The 21,319-nt window shown below is 44.9% G+C and overlaps 2 protein-coding genes across 3 annotated transcripts in view; one reads left to right on the top strand and one right to left on the bottom strand.

Moving 5' to 3' along the window:
- Nucleotides 1-570: 570 nt before the first annotated feature.
- Nucleotides 571-15,741, bottom strand: LOC149362676 (uncharacterized). Of its 2 annotated transcripts, none has more exons than XM_089573160.1 (7): nt 15,593-15,741; nt 12,267-12,308; nt 10,660-10,764; nt 8,103-8,171; nt 4,362-4,414; nt 3,499-3,567; nt 571-800 (listed from the first exon to the last, which is right to left on the bottom strand). In XM_089573160.1, exons 1-7 carry the CDS (start codon nt 15,618-15,620, stop codon nt 681-683), a joined length of 486 nt encoding a protein of 161 aa, XP_089429286.1. In that variant the 5' UTR covers nt 15,621-15,741; the 3' UTR covers nt 571-680. The 2 variants fall into 2 exon arrangements, with proteins under 2 accessions (XP_089429286.1, XP_089429285.1); XM_089573159.1 differs by lacking the exon at nt 15,593-15,741 and adding an exon at nt 13,388-13,609.
- The window catches only part of LOC149362675 (uncharacterized), a 19,814-nt gene continuing 12,830 nt past the window's right edge, over nt 14,336-21,319 (top strand). The window contains exon 1 of the mRNA XM_089573158.1: nt 14,336-14,601. Coding sequence (XP_089429284.1) covers nt 14,559-14,601 — 43 coding nt within the window. The 5' untranslated portion in view covers nt 14,336-14,558. The remainder of the gene's footprint in view (nt 14,602-21,319) is intronic.

Below are 21,319 nucleotides of genomic sequence, written 5' to 3'. Positions count from 1 at the left end.
TACTCCTGCAGCTATGCGGTACGTATTGCGTCAATCCACGGTGAACTTAAGAGAACAGAGACGTTTATTTCGCATCAAACATTCCTTGACACGCAGTACGACCCCGAAGCAACCACACCAACAGTGTCAATACAAGCACCAGGCTATGAACGTCAAGCATTCCCTGAACCGCCCGACCGCCGCCCCATTGCTGTTCGAATTGCCAGGAGCTCGGCAGCCGACGCCCTTCTTCTATTAGGCGATGTCCGCTCGCGCTCGGCTCCCCGGAGGCCCCTTCGCCCCTCTGTAGCGGCCCTCTTGAGAAATACTTCCATCTGCCACGCCCTTTATGGGGTCCTTCAGTGCGCTTCCGCCGTGAAGCACATCTTCGAGCAAGAAAATATTAGTCTCATGGACGCCACAGACGACCATGATAGCTCGCCTTCTCCCCGGGAGACATTTTACTGGAGAAGGTGAAGTTGCAAGCTATCCCGAATGTCATGGCATATCATCCGAGCACCGGGCTTATATATGCGAATGAGTTAGTAACATGCATTTGTTTGTTTTACTTCACACAAATCTATTCCCATGTTGAGTCGTAAAATACCAGATTTTTATTCAGCCTTTCAGAAGAGTTGCAAGCCACAGAACATGTCCACCAATGTCTAAACGCAAAGGAAAACAGCAAAAAGAAATTAAAACTACACCCAGCAAGGAAGTTTCATTCCAGTCTTGTAGCAGTAGCCAGCTAGGCAGAAGCCCATGGGGCAGATGTACGGTGTTCCGCTTTGCATAGTGGATGCTGTAGCAACAGTAATGTTCTGGAAAGGAAAAAAAAGGCAGAGAGGTTTAAGGTTGTCTTCGTCATTTTAAGTTATGATAGATTACCCGGGACTTCTCTCTAGTAGGAGTGTCACGAAGATTATTCGTAAAGCATCACGTAACAATGGCCCGCGGGTAGCACAGTGTTTGCAATGCTTGGCTGCTGAGCCGAAAGATGCGGGTTCGATTCCGGCCGTGGCTTTCGCACTTCAGTGGAGGTGAAATGTTAAACGGCCGCGAGCTGAGCGCTGTCAGTGAATGTTAAAGAATCCCAGATGTCGAAATTATCTGCAGTCCTTCACTACGGTGTCCCTCATAGCCTGAGTAGCTTTGGGATGTTATACCCCACAAAGCAATAAATCACAACTAACATGTACGCTCTGCAGAGCGTGTAATCTGCGACGCTGCCGACCCGCGAGGTTGAACAAAGAGCCGCCGCTGGTATCACGCACTCAGTCCTACCCGAACCCTTCTCATGTTACACACTAGGTTACTGGATCAGGATACATAAGTATCGCGCTGACCTTTACGCCAACCGGCTGAGCCGGCACTGTCGCTATCACACGAGTAAAGTTCCTTTGTACTGAGTAGACAGCGCATTTTTGTCGTGTTGGCCCGTCTTCTCGTGTTCTGCGTAGGTATTTTTTTATGCTTCGCGGGTTCTATTCAAATGCCGGAAAAAAGAACCACGTAGCAAATACGTTTCCACGAAAACTCGGTCGGTTGTTCCTCAAGCCAAAGCGAGACCTCAGGTGTCCACCGTAGCTACGCTGATCTTGTTTCAATCGGTCGAAATGGTCGTGACGTCAGAGTGCGCGAATTTCAAACGGGGCCAATTTTACTTTGGCTAGTAACCATGCAACCAATTAATGGGATGGTATAGTGATGCTCCAAGTAAGTGGGATTGAGTTTAGTTAATTGCTTAATTAATCATTAAGCCAAGTTAACCTTTCTAGTCAGACCAGATAAATAAATAAAACCGAGTAGGAAATTGGTCGAGTTGGGAAAGTGAACCAGGGTGTCCGGAGTGCGAGACGAGCACGCTAACCACTCCGCCATGCCAGCTCAATGGTCTGGAATGAACAAAGGCGCGTCTAGTGAATACGGTGTCTTCGCTCACTCCTTCGTTCCTCCCTTCCCGTTACGGCGAGGTTCAGGTTTCCACCGAGATATGCGAGACAAATACGATTCCTTTCCTCAAAAACCAATTTGCCGACGAGCAAGGCGGGGAGCCGAACAGGAGATGGCGTTGTGTGCACTCCCTGGCAGCTTTGAAAAACGCTGTAGCGTTCCACTCTTAGAGGCGAAGCTTAACATCGTAACCACATATCAGTGACACAAGCAGCAACACCACGCTTAAGGCTTTCGCCTCACCGCAATTTAGGTCAACAAAGTGGTCCCGTGAATTTTTAATAGTAGATAAAAACAGTTATCTGTCTTAAGAGCCATATTGTTTTAGCCATATCAGAATGCGGAAAAAAATTAAGAAAACGTTTTCATTACAAAAGTGTGCTAAATATATATATGACCCCAGAAGTGATAACTTCACTCTAGTTCACCGGAAGGCAAACTGCTTTGACCAAGAAGTGCAATGACCAAGAACCAAGGTTTTCGTATAGGCATCTTTTGATGAAAAAAATGCACCAGTAAACAAATAACCTGCACGATTTTTTCTAATTGTGGTTCGTTGCACATCGAGATATATAAGAAATAAGTGCACACAGTTTCAATAAAAACTTTTGCAGGAGTAAAGTTAGCATTTCTCGCCTATGAAGGGCAAGGGTTAGAAAAACACGATCAGCATCTGGCGGCATAGCATTAGCTACTGTTTTACGGCAAGTATGCTCTAAATATATGAGTGTTCGATGGGCAGTCACATAACGCTGGAAAATTAAATACAGCAGCGAACAACTTTTAAAGTAAACCAAAATAATTTGTCATAGACGCAGCATCAGTTAAAACGCGGTGCTTTGCCGAAGAATTGGGAACGTTTTTTTTTTTTACAGACTTCTAGCAGAAGTGCTCATCTGCAATTTCGATTTATGGGGCTCTACAACTACGCAGTATCATGGAACGATAAAATCGGGCGTGCAGACATTAAGAGCAATGAGAATGGATTACGTGTAGGAGAGTGTTATTCGCTGCGCACCCCTGTTTTCACCAATACCCTAAACCCAGCACCACCGAATAATCGCAACATACACATTGCATGTTCAAATGCCCTGAAAAAAAATGATAATTTGGCAGCAACTATTTCTGTAACATAAAAAATGTAGGCTGCTCGACAGACATGCTCCTGAAAAAGGAAAGGATGCCCAACTAGCATGGTGAAATGCATCCGCGAAAGAAACCTAATTTGCTTTTCACAATGCGCGCACATTAACCACCTGGAAAACGATTCTGTAGCGGCGACGAAGTACATACGCCAGTAATCCACAATATTCTTGCCAGTTCTATGCACATTAGTCACCTGCGCATGTATATTTATATATGTTCTTACTTGAAACGCCGAACTTGCCCCTGATGGACAAAATAACGACAGGTGTAGATGAACATGGTTCTGTTGGCCCGAGTATGTGTGCAACATCGTTAACGGCCACAAAGTGGATGCCGCAATTTTGCGTTACGACGTACCACGACCCAGAAACCGAGCTCCCAGCACAAGTGTGCGATTGAGCTCTAGCTGCGATAACTTACCACGCACTCCCTCCGCCCATCATAGGGTTTGGTATAATTTTCGCAGTAAACCGTGCATCCGATGAGGGCCTGTTGGGATGATTGTGGAATGAGTGTAAAACGCTCCAATATGCTTCACCCGCCGTCGGGCAAAGTGACCGAGAGTGAAAGCAGAACCGCAACCCCTACTCTTAGCAGCACCCAGTACAAGGCCCTTGTGACTCACGTACACCGGTTAGCTAGCAGGGGAACCAAGAGCCTTCGAATATGGAATGGTATGTCGAAGCTTTACACACTACGCAAATCATCCTCCACCGCTATCTATAAAAATATGTGCTGAAAACTCAGAGCTTAGCTTCAAAGCGACTACATGGGCAAGACTAATTCCAACCACTACCCTCCACTCTATTTCAGGTTCTTGCCAGAGGAAAGTTCAGGCTGCTCCCATTGCACAGAACACAGTGTTACAGAGTTATCGTATTCATGTCAGACCTAAGATTGGTTGCCCTTCGAGAGCGCGTTGTGTGTGCAGCCTAAGTAATAACTGCGAAAGACATTGGTTCCAAAAGGCCCATATTTTTTGCTCCCCTTTGGTCAGAACACTGTACAGTGATGGCCATTTTTGAGCGTTTCGGCACTGAGATCTGAAGAACACATCACGAGCTACTTGGTTTTGCATCACAACGAAAACAGCGCAAACTTCACGAAGGACGCAGAAAGGGGAGACGAGACACAGGCGCTGTGTCTCGTCTCCCCTTTCTGCGTCCCTCGTGAGGTTTGCGCTGTTTTCGTTGTGACTGAGATCTGTTCTTTCCGCGTGGCCAATGTCAAAGCGGCTCTCTGTGCTCTTGCTTACTAGTACATTGTGTTTAAAGTTATCAAACCTGATCTCCGGTCGTATTGGCGACATAATATACACAGGTTGGATCGGGTGGCACTGAAAAAGAAAAAAAAGAACAAGAACCCGCGGAATATAGTGAACTTTTCATAAAAAGGTGCAATGCGTAAGGTTTCTTTATTTATTTATTTATGCGAGTACGTATTATGAGTGAGAACTTGCACTGTGACCGCTCATTTATGTCCGTCTGTCCAACCGTCCGAGGGTGGACACTTCACTTGGGTAACATCGAAGAGCACCTGTGCTTTTTCAACCGAAAAGTGCGTACATGGCGGTTTCTAACGTATACTGCATGCTTGGCCTCGTGGACAAGAAATCGGCGACCTGTGTCACACTGGTGAAGTTAAAAGAAGAAGGAAAGTAGGGGGAAGAAGCAGTAGATGTAGTAGAGTAGCTTCCACAGGAAGCTTGGACTTCTACGGGGGATGCACGATGGGCCAAGTAAAGAGTACCGAAAAATTTGTACGCCCATGCTTTAATACGTGACCATGCATAGCTTACACTGTAAGCATGACCGCGTAGAGAGTATGATATCCTATGGATCTAATGCAAGTGGCGTTGGAACAAGATCCAAATCCAAATCCGCTTTATTCCCAACCTACAAGTTGGGGGTCCCCCAGGCAAAAAGCTGTCACAGACAGCTTGACTGGGCCCTGGGGGCCTACAGGCAGCATCATGCAGTGAACCTCACAGCACAATAAAAATGAATATCAACATGAAACTTGTACCCATATCAAGTGCAGTGCTTACGTTTCCTAAAGGATGACACACACAACAGATGTCAAAATGAATATGAACATGAAACTGATACAAACCGCAAATGTAGTGTTTACACTTCCTGAAGAGGTATAGAATAATATTTCATTATAATATATTTGATTTCACTACGTTTAAAAAGAAACAAACCAATACCAGCTAGCACATTATGATGCAAACAAAAGTTAATCGATCAAGAACCAATCAGTTGTCCGCCGGTCGAGTAGTGGTGTCACTTCTTATTTATTGGTCAGTGTCATTTATTTTGATTGCAGTAATATTCATTGCCTCATCAGAAAATTTGTTAATTCTTATCTATATGAGCTAAATGGGGCAGTAAAATCAATGTGGGTTTTAAATTTATTATAAAGTGATGGTATGCGGAAGTCAAGTGTGGACCGGCCATAATTCGTTCGTGTACGCGGCCCTGGTTTTAGTTCCCTACGTAAGCTGTAAGCATGCAAGGGACGGTGTGCATCGTTCGGAAGGTTATGCTTATGCATATACAGAGACAGTTTGTAGTCAAATAATTTAGCTGCTTTAAGCATGTTATGTTTAGTAAACAAGGGATCAGTAGATAGCTGGCTAGGGTTTCCATAAAAGTTGTCAAGAATTCGTAACATCTTTTTTGTAGTCACTCTAGTTTATTGTAGTTATGGATGATTGTAACTCCCCAAACTAAGATGCAATATGAAAGACGAGAGTAGAAGTTAGCAAAGTATATTGCTTTCTTGAGCCTCACTGGAAGTAGTTCTCTCAGCTTATAGAGACAATCAACTGTTTTACTTAGTTCTATCACCAGCTTGCTAACATGCGTGTTCCACGACATGGTTTCTTCGAACCATACACCTAAAAATTTTTCTGATGTCACGCGCTGCAAAGTTGTATCTTGAAAATTTAGGACTAGCTCAGTGTCACATGCTTTGTTATGTGGCTTAAAACTAATAAAATATAAGATGAAGAAAAAGAAGTCGCTGTTTCTTCCTCTTCTTCCAAGCATGAAAGCGTTGACATCATTAGAATTCACGGACTTTTATACGAGCTACCGTTTGAACAACAGAGGAGACTTCCTCGGTCTTTCAACGAATGAAAGGCACAAATGTTACCGTGTCTTAAGACAAGGTAACGTTAGCGCCTTTCATTGGTCTTCGTCCCTACGCGATCACTCTATCCAAGCAAATTTTACACTATCTTAACTACATTCTCTGAAAATGCCCGTTATCTTTTTTTTTCTTTTGCATAAACCTCGTTTCTTTAACGCACCTGTCGTTATTTGTTCTGAGACATGCCCTGCCCACCTTGATTGTCGCTTCAATATCGCTCACCGGCGTAAGTTTTCCAGTCCGCTCTCTTTCTGTCTCCTAGTGCTGCTGCTGCCATTTTCTCGTGATACCTATCTCACTCTTCAGGCATTATTCCGGCTTGAAGCTTTCTTGTTGTTTTTATGTTTAAAACCCACATAGTAGAGCGTCGGGAGAGCGCTCCGGTTACATACATTGACTTCCGCGGACATCGGCTGGCTTATTTTCATAGCTTATGTGTGCATTCTGAAGAAACAGCTCAGCATGACCGAACGAAGCCTCAAGAAGCGCGCACGCGTAAAGCGATCGTGAATGCGTGCTTTCTGGGCCTGCGTCCCGTCGTTCTGCACTATTTCTTCAAAACTATGTAGCATCAACTCGCCTGCCAGTCTGAACCAGAATTTGTTTTTTGTGCATGCTGAGTATTTCAGTTCGGGAGATAGTCTAGCAGTAGAGAGCAGAACTGGGACATCTTGCACGTAGCGGACGTAAAAGTAGATAAAGAATGTGCATAGCAATGAAAGCAGATGTAGTACAAACTTATTTATTTTCCAGTTATTCGGTAATTAATGATCGTCATCTGCCATAAATACGTTACCTAGATAAATCTAATCAATGTTTCTTCCAATATCACACACCTTTCGGACCCGCTGTTATTTTTAGAGCCCTATAATAATACTGGTCCTTCCTTAGTATTCAATCTTAAGCCCACAACTCTACCTTGAAATGATTCGATAAAATTTGTCCTTCGAAGTTCTTAGCGGAAAAATGCAGTCAGCAAATCGTAGGCTGCTTATGTGTGTCTCATATCCACGCCTAACAGCACACCTCCGAGGCATTCCAGAGCCAAACTTCTGAATGTTTCTTGCTGGCTCGAATAACTGCCAGCACAAGATTATACCCCCTGCCTAACATCATTTCTTGGACTACGGAAGGTTATGGCTTCTGTGCTGTCGCTGCATTTTCTAGCATATTTATGTACATATGGTCCGTGCTATGGCTAAAAACAGTGTGCATGCATGCTCATGTTTTTACTGAACCAACTGCCATTTTGCAATCCGTGAAGGCTATACAAAGATTCTCATTGCACTCTGGGTTATTTTTTGTAAGTTCATTGATAACATCCGTGTAGCGTAATCTTCAATACTCTTTCAGAAATACACGGAACGTTACCAAACGAATGCTTGTTTACTGCTTGGATTAAAATGACCGTTACGAGAGAGTTGGCAGCTGGTTGGTAAAAAATCAGAGATAAATCATCAAAAAATGAAAAACCTAAAAGCGTTCATTACATAAAGTTTCGCCTGAACACTAATAACCATTATTAGTAGAACGTTTCGCCTGGTCCTCCAGCCGAAACGTTCTACTAATAATGGTTATTAGTGTTCGGTAACATCGCCTTCTTCGGGTAAGAAAATACCTTTCCCACAGCGCAGCGGAGACTGTTCGCGTGTAAAGGAGCAGCGTCAGGCAGTGTACGAATATTAGAGAGGCAGAAGGAATACGCGACAAGGTGTTAGCTTCAAAAAGACATAAAGACAGCAGAAAAGCATGTAGCTTTAAAAATTTCGTAGTAGGTTGTATGAGTAACGGTTGTCTGATCTTCACCTCAAAGACATTATGTAATCTCCACCTGTTTAGTTTGTTTTCATGACGATAGTAAAACGCACCTGTCGGTCTGTCCCGCCTTCTTCTTTTCGTCGTGCTGTTGGTTACCGGTGCCTCAGTAATGGTGGTATCTACGCAGACGAAAAAAGGGCACGAGTACAAGCAGCATTATTGCAGAGATATACAAAAACAATCGTCTTGCGAGCTTGATATGAGATTGTAAAATGTAGCCCTAATATTAGAAACAGCCCGCTCAAAGAAAGAAAAATCAATAGTGAGATTTCACTTATACACAAGAAATGACACCTACACGAGATTCTCTTGAATGTTTGTATTAATGCAGTGGTATAAAGTTTTGGATCAATCCCAGTATGAGCGCGAGGGCATACCGCGGTAGCACCTCCAGCCAGTGCATCGTCGATGTGTTTAGGACCCGAGAAGCACAGGTAATTGGCCAATATTGGAAGGGGGGGGGGGGGCGGGTTCACTCTGGTTCTTTGTAGGACCAGTTTTGTCAATATACTACCAATATTGGGCCGATTACCTGTGCTCGTTGGGGAGGGTGGTGCCTTCTAGCGGAACATCCGTCCTGGCAATGCGCAACTCAGGACAATTGCGGTAATCGTTGTTTTGTCTTCAATGGAGGCTTTATATTAATTGGTTCTTTCTGTCGTATGCACCGAAGTGTAGTACTGTACTTTAAATACTTATCGGACCAACTTAACACCTAAAGAGAAGGCGGAGTTCGGTTGGTTGGTTCATCTTGACGAAGACAACGAAAGAGCGCTAACAGACGGGACGGTGTGTCTTTTCTCCCACCTGTCTATGAGCATTATTCCGTCGTTTCGGTAAACTTAACACTCTTTTTCGACCGCTGTTTTCAGAAATGCTCTTATGCGACAGAGTGTAGTGTGCAGTATGCGACAGTGTAGCGGCTGTGCAGCCTATTATACTTAGGACAATGTAGAACATAACGCTTGGCGTCTCTACAACGAGGTTCTAGCGCAAATCTAGCGCAAATCTAATGCGAATAAATGCGAAAACTGTTGACGGTTTCCCTCGAAGCGCTGAAGCGAATGATGGCAGCTTTTCGGTGTTTTGGTGGCCTAGAACAGAATGCTGAGCCATTCGTGCCAACCACATCGTTTTCGCCGTTGTTATTGCAGAAATCGTCCACACGGGAAGATAACTCGGAATCTCGTCTTCCGCCGTAGCCGGATGAGATGATCTAATGAAGAAGCGGCGCATGACATTTTTCGCGCACATTTTCACACGCCAGCTAATCGGAGACGTCGACGTAAAGAACGACTTTGGCTTGAAGGCCCGCTCTTGAGGGAGACCTATCTTCAGAGCCAGTACTCGGCATATTATACCCCAGAAGCTATGCGAGGACGCCGCCGTGAGCTTATGCGAGGACGACGGCAAGATCACGAACTGCGGGCCCGTGACGCAGACCGTAAGCGCCGAACGCGACAAGATAGAGAGAGGCGTGAGGGTGATACCTTGGCCTAGCGTGACCCCCCACAAGAACCGTAAGCTATGGTTTGCGCAGCCGAGGATGCCAGACGTTGAAAGCAAGCGGACTTTGATAGGGCCACATAGTCCATCGAGTGGCAATTTATTGTCAACCTTGTCGGCTGCGTCTGCTGGGTTTTTGATGCTCTCCGGTTTCTCAATAAGGCGCAATACCTTCTGTCCTAGCTTGAAGTGAAAACAGTGCGAGACTTCGAGCAGTCTGGGCCAGCATTTTTTCGGTGCAGGCAGCGCGAAAAGTGAAGGTACGTTTGGATCTTTATATTTGGCGATGATCGTAGCTGCCCGGTGAAAGATGATGCGCACTTCAGCGATAGCTATGCAGTTCACCATGGGGTGATCAGGTCATTCCATCTCGACGACGCCGGATTTACATGGACCGCTGGGAACTTAAGATCGCGTTTGAGCATGCAAAAGAGGAGAGCTTGATAAGGGTAGAACATAATCCGCTAATCGAGCTTAAACTACAACCGTGACGAATTCAGAATATAGTCCCCAAAATCAACAGCTGTGCGTTGCGTCTGGCCCTCGGCGTTCGTGACCAACCTGCGTCTTGTGGCTATACGGAAGGGGACGAGAGCTATTGACGTTTAAGACAGGGCTGACCATTTAATAGCTCTTCAGGAAGAAATTGAGCGCGTTCCAACCCGACGAGAATTTTCTTCGCATAGACTTCAGATGTGGTTGAAACCTCATCTTAATTTGTCCCACCTAACCAAGCAGACAGGGTGCTGCAGAATATGTTTAGGTTTAAATCAACTGAATTGTAAACAAATGTAAATCGTGGGGTATAACATCCCGGAGCAACGTATGGACCATCAGGGACGCAGTAGTGCAGGGCTCTATTTAGACCACCTGGGGTTCTCTAACGTGCACACATATTTCACAGCATACTGACGTTTATGAATTTCGCCTGCATTCAAAAATACGGTCGCCGCGGCCGGGGTCGGACTCGCGATCTTGTGATCAGCAGCCGAACGCCATGCCACAGTGCACATCGCGGCGGGTCGAGTGAATTCCTTCAAGCACAGTGCCTCAAAGAGTGCAAATGAATTTGATCCATATTTTTTGCCAGAATACCATTACCGTTCCTTTCCAAGTTATCGGAAATGGAGACATTTCCTACAGGTGTGCCTTCAGTGTAATCCTGACTGGAGACATTCGCAGAAGTTGTGCAGGACGTGGTAGTTTCTGTAAATGTAAAGAAGGAAATTAATTTCGTGCATGTAATATAAATTTTCAGATATAGCTTGTGACCACCTAATACAGTGAGTATAATAGTGACATAAACTTAAGTTTTTCATTTCGTCCTGTAATTTAGCTGACATATTTATCTGCAGCTCAAAAACTAGTAGGAAAGAGGAAATTGCTCAATAAATGAATTAAGCTAAATATGCCCACAGGTTCATTAACAAGGAACTATCGCGATATATATGCAGCAGTCATATACCGCATACTCTTCGCACCACCACCACCAGTGTACTCGCAGGAATTCTTAGAATTCCCTCTAACAGAATTTATGGGAGCCCATGGATACACCTGCTTTCATGTTCACTCTATGCTTTGTATGGCATGAATACAAAGCTGCGATGCGGCGTTCATAGAAAATCGTGCTAGCTAACCGGCTTCACAATAAAGGAATTCCCTTACGACCTCGTGACCGTAGAGTTTACAGTTTACAGGGTTTACAGGAGGAATTTAAAATTTTACTCATCGAAAAACTACTTCGGGCATTAGTGAAAAGAGAGGTAGCAAAATGTATCGTTTTATTTCTAACGATTCATCGGCTTTTGCTTCCACATACGTAATGTTATTGAAATCATAAGTAAGTTTTGGTTCATGGCGGTATAACGTCCCAAAACAACTCAGGGTATGAGGGACGCCGTAGTGAAGGGCTCCAGAAATTTCGACCTCCTGGGGTTTTTTCATGTGCACTGACATCGCATGGTACACTGGCCTCTAGAATCTCTCTTCCATCGAAATTCGACCACCGCAGCCGGGATCAAACGCCAGTCTTTCGGGTCAGCTGCCGAGCGCCATAACCACTTAGCCACCGCTGGCTGCATAAGTAAGAGGTATTTGGTACCGTTGACACTCTTGCCTCACGTCACGCCTGTCGAACGCTACAGCGCGTTTAGCTGTGCGCAGGTTTAGCGCTAAGAATTTCTACAAGAGCGTTCTAGCGTAGCGGTCCCGTCTACCACTATCGTACACAGCTACCACCAGCCACCAACACCGCAAGCGCAGGTGGTCCAGAAAGGCCAGGTGTGGGCGCTCTTGCCCTCCTCCACGCATTCTGTGCATGCGCTGCTAGCGGCTGGCAGTACCATTGCAGAGCAGCAGTAAACAACAGTACTGTCTCAAACTTCCAATTATGTCGTGCCCAAAAATCTCCTGGGAAATTTTCCTTAGTCATAAGGCTGTCAAATAAAATGCTCATCTTCTCACTTGCACTGAAAAGTAAAGGATTCAGGTTCAACTCTGTAATGTTTTATCGCATTTCTTCAAAGGCGCATAATGTTACCTCGACGCGACTACAACAGGATGCTGTTTAAAAAGTAGTCATAACTTCGCACACTCTGGTAACCATATACCATGCCTAATTATGTGCGCTGCTTACATATGCTAGAGGTGGATACGCTTTCATTTGCGAGTGTTAGGAATAAATAGAAAGAACTGTTGCTAAAACTTACCTTCTTGGTTACTATCACTCAGGGAAAATACTGTCGCGGACACTGCAAAAAAATTGCGAGCTTAACAAAGAAATATTTTCTTCTGCGTCCTCCAATTGCCACAGAACAAACGTCATACCTGCAGAGGAGTGACCATTAGGCATACCCTCTGCGGAAAATGCACTGGCCAAAGATGCTAATATTTACGAGCAGTGCTGCATGGAGGTTCAACACAAACCGGTTTCAAATACGCCGCAGCAGTTTAAGGTCGGACGCTCATTGATAATTCCTGGCTAATCGTTAAAAAACTCATTTCAGCTGCCGCAATGCTATATAGTTTAGGCCTACGAACCAAGACGTTCGCAAAACCGGATGATGCAGAGTGATCCACTTTCGTGTGCACATATCAAAGAAAAGAAATAACCCTCGAAAAAAAGTCGCAGACACCGTATCACTGCAGTTACAATACGTCTTTACTTCACTGACCACTGACCAGTCGGGATCGTGCGAGTAATATAGTAGGGACGACAAAGGCACGGACGAGAAATGCGTCGTGTTAAGCTAGCTGGTAACAAAATGTAGGGAACATAAGACCTGCGAAATAAAACTTCGCACTGCTTTTTTTGCATACTGCCTAACTATGTGGTCTCCCATTGTTATAGTGTCTTCATAATGCACGGACAAAACCAAATTTCTCTCCTATCATCTACCGTAAAAATTGTCTTGATTATCCTGTTTCTCTGGACGCGCGTGGGTTGTACCCTGGGAGTGTTGCGCTCAGTGGAGCAGAATTCGAGCCACGAAAAATGTAGACATTCGCCAATTGTGGTGTTAACTCCTCTCTCTAACCTGCAGTCCAAACACAGTACATCATTATGGTCGTCCGAATTCTATTGCGAGCAGAAGCTGCGCTAGCATGGCTTTAAGTCTTTTGAACGTTTGGCTAATCAGTTATGCTGTTTAATGAGGATTGCTAGTAGTGCGTAAACGTTTCGCGCTTTAAACAATATGAGCAGGATAGGCAGTGACGACATGGCACTATTGATGATTATCATCTATGAAATAAAGAAGTGGCTTGGGTACGTCGTTCTGACAACATTTTTTTTTTTTAGGTTGGGCATACACAGAAAGATGCTACTTACCGACCAGCAAAATAGGAAAGAGGCACACCCTTCCGAAGGCCATTAAGATTACAGGTATTTAGATCTTCCCTTATACTTGTGTAGCGAGACTTGTGGACGCCTGACAAGTTATATGTGCTGCTACGAAAAGTAAAATAAATGCGATCTTCACATCTACGGGCTCGTTCTTAGAAACCAACAAGAAAAATTTGAAGGTAGAGGGACTCACACTTTTATTTTGTGTTGTCTTGGTGTTTTCCGCCCTTACAAAAACAGCTCGCAGTGTCACTACACGCATAAATGTATAAAATTGATTGAAATCATAGCGGACAAAGTGGAATGAACGCTGCAGCAGCTTTGTGAACTTGACAAATCGCTTACACAGCGAGCGAGACAGTTGGCAAGATAGAAACTGAAAAAAAAAAATATTTTTTTAGATTGTTCCTTTTCGAGCTTATAGTTTTGTTTTAATGTGAAAAAAATGGCTACTGACAAGCTGCCGCCATAGTTGATCAGCCTAAGTGACCTTTTATTGTTAGAGGGTCTCATTTATAACTGCCTGAAAGTTAGAGGTAACCGCAAGCCATTGGAAAGAAATATCATGCCTCAGGCTGTGGTGCTAAATCGGGCCAATATACGCGCGCCCGAACTGTCTGCGAGCAAAACTGCGCGCGAAAGCTTAAGTTTTCGTGGACACAAAATAAAAAAGTTTGAAAGGAGCTTGGCTAGCTGCTTTGGGTTACTGTTTCTTTTATTTTCATTTGCGACGAAGAAGAGGGCACGACATGCTCAGCAGGGGCCGAAGATGGATGTTTTAATTCTTGGCCTTTTGGCAACACCGCCGCTTTGTTCGATTTTTGCCACGCCGAACGAGTTTTTGCTACCGCTGCTTTTCCGCAGAAATTTTGTGCGGTTATTTCCGCGCGTGTCACAAAATGAAACGCCGCCTTGGATTCGAGTCATGAAGAAGAGTTCTTTATGAAATCTTTCTGTAAACCAGCAGGACTGCGGCATTTGAGCACTCCAGCTGTCATTGCAAACATATTTTTCTCTTCTTTTGCCTACGCAAAATCTACAGCCATCTGTATGGCACTTATGTTCTTTGCTTCAATGCTTCAAGATATATGTCGTCTCAAACTTGCTTGTTTGAGTTATTTTCGTGGTGACAAGAACTCGGCAGCGTGTTAACACGATGGACGCGGGAAAAGGTTTCACCTCCCTTGTTTTACTTTGCAGTAAGTAAATTTGCCATATTTTCTGATTTTCTCATTACAACACATCTCATATAGTTTGGAGCGGTTGCGGAAAATGTGATCGCAGCTACAACACCGGTGCGCGATCTGCGGCTGGTGTTTTCGTGCTATAAAAATTAACTCTTCTGACAACCGTGCTGCCATATGTCGTGCAGTTTATTGGTGGCCAACCGATTTTGCTTGATAGCCCATTTAGTAAGTAAAACTAAAACTGGTGACAATTTTCATTCAAGATATAGAAACTCAACTCGTACCGGAGTTGAGGCAAACAGGCGGAGCAATGTATTTTAGGGACTCAAGTGCGAAAGAAAGCCTCCACATATATTGCACGAAAAGCAATTGCTAGTATGGTTAGGAGGGCCTGTGCCGCTGTAGTTCATACGCACCTGAAAATCAAGTACGCTGTTCACAAAAACCGGCAAGCCATCGCAGTCAGCTTCAGTCAGAGAACTAAATCAAGAGAACTAAACCTGTACAAAAAATTACAGGATGGTTACCATTGCAGGGATTCAGCGACTGCTGTTCACGTATTCATATTTTACATGTTGAGGTAAGGAATATGAGAGCGATTTCTTATTTTTATAGTTCCAGAGAAATGCTTTTATTTTTGCCCACATACTCGCACTTCGACTAGCTGTCCTTTCCAGTCCGTTAGTCTATGAGCATGCGGCACCACTGACGGCCTTCTCCACAGGCTGCGCGTTTCTCAGCAGCTTCCGCAGGTGGACCATGCTGCATTCCTCGGTTCTCGCCATACTGTGCTTCCTATTCCAACAGTAGCCATCCTCCGGATGGTTACCGTGGTAGCCACCTGCCGGTTATGCATTCGTACGCGTTTCGCCGTACCTTTCGACATCACGGTAACCCTCCTCCTTTCATAGTAATTGCCCTCAGTGTGGTTCCCACAGCAAACTCGTTCCGCCTGCGCCTTACCCTGCTGCCATTGCTTCTTCCTTCCTCGGTAACTACTCACCGGTTAAGCATTCCTGTGCTTTCGCCATACCCTCCTCCTTCTATGGCAACCACCTTCGGGACGGTTCTCGTGGTGACCACCTACCGGTTACCCCTTTCTACGCACTCCCAATAACGTCCTTCTTCCGCATTAACCTTTCTCCGCTTCCCTGCGTAATTATTGCTGCTGCTCTTGTTGCAGCCGCCCACCGGCCACGCCTTTATACACCCTCGCAAACACTCCTCATTCCACGGTCACCCTCCTCTGGCTGGGGATTCCTCCGATCAACTTGCTAGTCCCCCTCCTTCCACGCCCACCACCGTCCGGACGATTACCGTACTAACAACCCCCTTGTCACGCTTTCCTACGCTCTCGCCGTATTCTCTTTTTTCTATGGTAGCCCTCCTCCTCCTTTCAGGTTAACTAAGAACTGACTGGTTGCTGTAGCAGCCACCCACCGATTGCGCCTTTATACGCTCTCACCATACCCTTCTTCTTCCGCTCTGAACATCCTCCGGATGGGACTTCCTCCGCTATCGGTAACCACCCTCCGAGTTGTTGCGGTGGTAATCACACACTAGTTACAGATTCCTCCACTAACGTCATATCCTCCTCTTTGGTTTGGTTAATAGGGGTTTAACGTCCCAAAGCGACTCAAGCTAAAAGGGCCGCCGTATAGTGAAGGGCTCCAGAAATTTCGACCACCTGGGGTTCTTTAGCGTGCACTGACATTGAACAGTACACGGGCCTCTAGAATTTCACCTCCATAGAAATTGGACCGCCGTGGCCGGGTCCGAACCCGCGTCATTCGGGTCAGCAGCGAAGCGCCATAACCAGTAGGCCACCGCGGAGGCATGTCCTCCTCTTTCTACAGTAACCATCCTCCGAGTGGTTTCCGTGGTAACTCACCCGCCGGTTACGCCGACGGCTACAAGATTCTACTACTACTGTTACTGGTCAAATGTTTAGGGGAATCTCCCAAAGTGGAGAAGATTTGTAACTGCTGTTTGTGACTACTACTTCTACTACTAGTATTACTACCACTATACGACCCCGACGAGAAAACCAAGAAGGGGCGCTGTAAAAAAGATTAATAATAAATGCGCTCTGTGCACTGCTAACCAGAAGGCTCCTTTGAGAAGAGACCAAGTGTCAGAAAAGTAATGCGACGTACCTCGCGTGTCTGTTTCTACAAACATGAGCGGCAGGTTCTATCTTAGAGAACCTTGAAGTCAGGGAACTCGCAATAACGTTTATCTCAGGAGCGCATCTCCCTTCCCCTGCCACTTTTTTCAATCATTTCATCGTACTTAAGTTGGGAAGCTAACTTTTGCCACTGTACAGCTAACAGTACAGCACTGCAATGAAAATCACTAGGCCAAACAACATGGTTTACGTAACATAGCTGGCGATGTCTCGCCCACAAATGGACAGAAGCAACGCATGGAGAAAAAAGCGTGCCGTCAATTAAGCAGGAAAATTTCTCATTAAACAGGTCTTTGAAGTAACTCCCTTTTAAATGCGAAACCTTTATATGGTTAACCGGCAACGAAAATCGGCGTCAGCGTTGACCGTCAGCAGCGGTCCTAAATATTCTAGATGACGACACCGTGGTATAAAAATATTAAATTTCTTCCGAAGGGGTGCGGAATTGAATCCAGAACTTTCAGATTCAGAGGTGAGTGAGCAACCCATACGCCCCAAAACCGCTTTTTTTTGTTTCATGGCATTTATTCTACATGGTTATGTACAGAAAGGTGCTCTATAGGTGCTATATAGGTCCTCTGTAGATGTCTTTTTTTTTGTACTCCCCAAAACCACGTTGCTTCTTGCGAAACAAAGGCCTACATTGTAAATGCGTTGTCGTACGGTTGTATGCTAATGAATTGGTGTGTTATTAGAAAGAAAATAAAAAAACTCTTTTAAATAAAGATAAATAATAAGATTAAATAAAATAGAAACAATGCTTTCGCAATCGCACCGCGTAAGCAGTGTTAAAAGCCCTCCGTAACTTTTATTTGTGTAAAGGGGGGAAACTACGAAACGCAGTTTCACAACGACTAGACAAAAACTCGTAAAGTGAGAAGAAAATCCTCCCCAGTCTAAATAGTGCAACATAAGTAAAAAATAATTTTTGGACATGTTTATGTTGAACTGTTTCGCTATCATTCAACAATATTCAGAGGCAAGATTGTGAACAGATAGATATATGATTTCACTAGGAACGCCTTAGGCAACCTCTGATTTCCCTGTGCCGTCCACGATTATTATGGCGTTTCATTTGATTTAATTTAGTTTTTTTTTCTTTCCGATACATAAATAGGAGCAAGAGGAAAACCCGAAATGCCTAACGATGGCTCCAGCCCCTTACACAGTGGGCAAACATTACACATTTCCTTGCGTAACAAATTTAAATACAATACAGTATAATACGATGCTACAATGCTATACAAAAGGAAGACACAAAAACGAAAGTTTACTCCCCGAAAATGCAAACTAGGGACACGTGCATGCCAAATTAAGTAAAATCTATGTCGCTTTCAATCAACAGACCTCTAAGCGTATTATTGGAGATATTAGCACTGAAGTCGGGTAATTCGTGAATTCGATTTAGAAGGCTTGGTGTTTGATATCTGATAATACGTCGTTCATAAGTGTTGCTTAATTTGAGTGGTCGCAAAGTTTCTTTACGAAGTGTGTGCGGTGTAGTTACATTAGACTTTTGTGCAGTGAAGCTCCTCCTTTTTATATAATGAAGAAGTTTGAAATATTAAGTTTGATTGACTTTTAATATTTGATGTTTCATAAAAAGTGGCCTTGTACGCAATGCTTCTGGTGGACCGTGACAGTCTTCAAATATTCTTCATACTTTCTTCTGCACAGTAATTATTTCCGTAATTTTAACTTCTTGTGGTGCCCTTTACGAAAGTTTGGATAAAATACCCAGTAATAAAGGGCATTTCGCAGCCAATCAGGAATAAGTGGGAAAATCTTGGAGGCAGCCAACTGTTTTACAAACATTAGCTCCAGGACAGGTTTTCTTCAAACCATACACGTAAATATTTTTCAGCCTTAAATATCAATTGGCCATTAGAAATTTCTACGACAGATATCTGATAGATGTATCTAATTTCCATTGCTTAACTGTAATTTGCTTATGTTCAACCAAGAAGACAGGTTGACCAAACAGTTACTGAAAGCGTGTTGGATTTATAGGAGTGAATTGCTTCAGAAAAATACATCGGTGTTATCTGCACAGATAATGAGTTTTGGGGAGTTCGGAATAAAGCATAAATTATTTTTTTATGTTATGAACAGCAAAGGCTCTAGAATGGCGCCCTGCGGAAAGCCTTTATTTACTTGAAATGGAGATGTATACTTACTGATACTAACATATTGATGGCTGTTTGACAGATAGTTCTTTATTATTTCTAATTTTATTCCGCGGATCCCACACCTACTCACTTTTACCGTGAGAACATCATGGCATGCAGAACCGAATGCTTTCCCCAGGTGTACAAGTGGTCATGCAATGTCATTGCTCGAAATTTCTTATTACCTCATTCTTTATTCTTTATATTGATCAAGGCTGATTCTGTGGATTTGTTTCTTTTTTTAATCCGTACTGCATGTGACTGGTTACCGCCTGATTGCAGTCACGTGAACGCGAGTAGTAGGTGGGGCGGAAACCAGGGGAGGAGGCTGGCGGACGGCTTGTCGGCGAATGGAACACACCGGTGGAGAAAGACTCCCTTTTGCCAGTTCGTTCCTCACGACGGCCTGAATAAGCGCCAAGACGGTCAGCGTGGTATCAGGGGCGTGTGGTAGGGGTATCACAGGTGCGAGGGCCTTCAGTCCACATTGGGCGATCCGCGTGGTCGAATTGGTGACGGGTGGAGCGTCCGAGGGCCCGCGGGATGGAGACCACTTGTCCTCGCAGGAAGAGGTAGCGGCTGTGTTCGGAAGGCGGGTAAACGGCTGCGGAATACGGTGGCCTTTGACCCGTTCAAATTGGCGGAACTCCTTAATGATGGTGTCAACAGTAGAGCAGTCTTTGCAGAGAATCAAATGGAAAGCATCGTCCGCCATGCCTTTGAGCACGTAGCCCAACTTGTCTGACTCATGGCAGCGTCGACCTTGTGGCAAAGCGCCAAGATGTCCTGGACGTAGGCCACGTAAACTTCAGTTGAGAACTAGGCTCGAGATGCACGTAGTTTTTTGGGGCGGAAAGCAGGGGAGGAGGCTGGCGGACGGTTTGGCGGCCAATGGAACACACCGGTGGAGAAAGACTCCCTTTTGCCAGTTCGTTCCTCACGACGGCCTGAATAAGCGCCAAGAACAGCGCTCTTCTCTTTGAAGGTCTCCCAGCTTTCTAGGTCGTCCTTGTGGGTTTCATGCCATATTAGTTCCGGGCCCTTGAGATAAAATATGACGTTGTCGAGAAATAATTCTAGGTCTCACCAGTTATAAGTGCTGACGAGTTAGTAGAGGTTATCTAGTCTTCCACATCTGTGCTATCAGTGCCGGAAAAGGTGCCGGGGTTGTGAGGAAGAGCTATGACCACGAAAGAAGCAATAGTGGGGATCCTGGACTCTCCAGGTTGAGCTGTACATGATTTTAGTTTCGATACCTGGCCGCCGCCATGTTTGTTTTAATCAAGCGCCGCCTACCGCCGACGCCATCGTGGGCTGACAATGTGGGCTGCAGCCGAAGCAGCGTGTGATCTCTGAAAGTGTCATTCGCCCGTTTTATTCCTGCCAAGCCTAGAAATTTTGGGCGGGTGTTCGTCTCGTGTCCATCCTCGTGTGTGCTATGCCATTAGCTCCTGCAATAACCAACTGGGAGCAAGCGGCCATTCCTCGACGCAGCGAACGATCAGCATCGGTGAGTGCCATGCTCGCAGTTCACGCGTGCAGTTTTTGCCGCCGGTTGCTTGTAGGGCAAATGCGGCTCGGTGTTGCATGTTAGAAAAACGAAAGCAAAATGTGTTTGAACACAAAATCGTGGAGAGAAATGAATATCTAGTATTTTGTGGAGCGCAGTTTTTCATGAACGCTTTCGCTACCTGCTTGGACGTGGCAAGTGTGACAGTCAGGTGCTGAGCTTGCGACAGAGTACCCCGTTTACAAACTGAGCAGTTTGGAAACAGCGAGTACATGCCCGAAACTAATCCACTTCTGATGATTAGAATGTTTGTTTGCGGAGATACGCGCGATGAAATTGAAATTCGGCCCCTCCTGCCGCTTGCCTAGGGCTGTTCGTATTACGAGCGATACAAGGCAGTTGACTGAAAGCAATTCGCATTCTCGCCTTCTCCGCTCCCGCCAGGACTCACTGGTGCAAAATACCAGAAAATGTGCAATTACACGATCTAATAGGTTGGTACGCTAACGGAACGCTATTACCACTTACTGACAGGCAGAATCGCAGCACCTGTGTTGAGAATTCCAATCTCAATCTTGTCGGGACACTGCTCAAGTCGCTGCGTTTGTTGTATCTCTGGCACGGTTGAGCATAGTGTCGCTTTTTTTTTTACAGTGCATTCGATGCGATTTCAGTCGAATAATTTATTCCAATGCATGGCAGAGTTTACCGTCCTGTGCATGCCGTGTATTTTTTCATCTTACGTTGCCATGGCTGCATTTTTCCTCACTTTGCAGTTGAGTAAAAGTTCATGTCGCCGCTTCTATTCATGTCATGCTGTGCAAATTAAATTAGTATTTTTGCACTAACGACATGTTTATTTTT

Source organism: Amblyomma mixtum, chromosome 2 (assembly GCF_055824585.1).
Source record: "Amblyomma mixtum isolate Tamu chromosome 2, ASM5582458v1, whole genome shotgun sequence".
Lineage (NCBI taxonomy): Eukaryota > Metazoa > Arthropoda > Arachnida > Ixodida > Ixodidae > Amblyomma > Amblyomma mixtum.
This window is presented reverse-complemented; position numbering and strand designations above follow the sequence as displayed.

Excerpts from the sequence above, each read along its gene's own strand:
- LOC149362676 (XM_089573159.1), bottom strand. The coding sequence starts at position 13,430 with ATGGCCTTCGGAAGGGTGTGCCTCTTTCCTATTTTGCTGGTCG. Across the intron at positions 3,568-4,361 it reads CCAATACGACCGGAGATCAG|GCCCTCATCGGATGCACGGT; the intron begins GTTTGATAACTT and ends TCATCCCAACAG. Across the intron at positions 801-3,498 it reads ATGGGCGGAGGGAGTGCGTG|AACATTACTGTTGCTACAGC; the intron begins GTAAGTTATCGC and ends TTTCCTTTCCAG.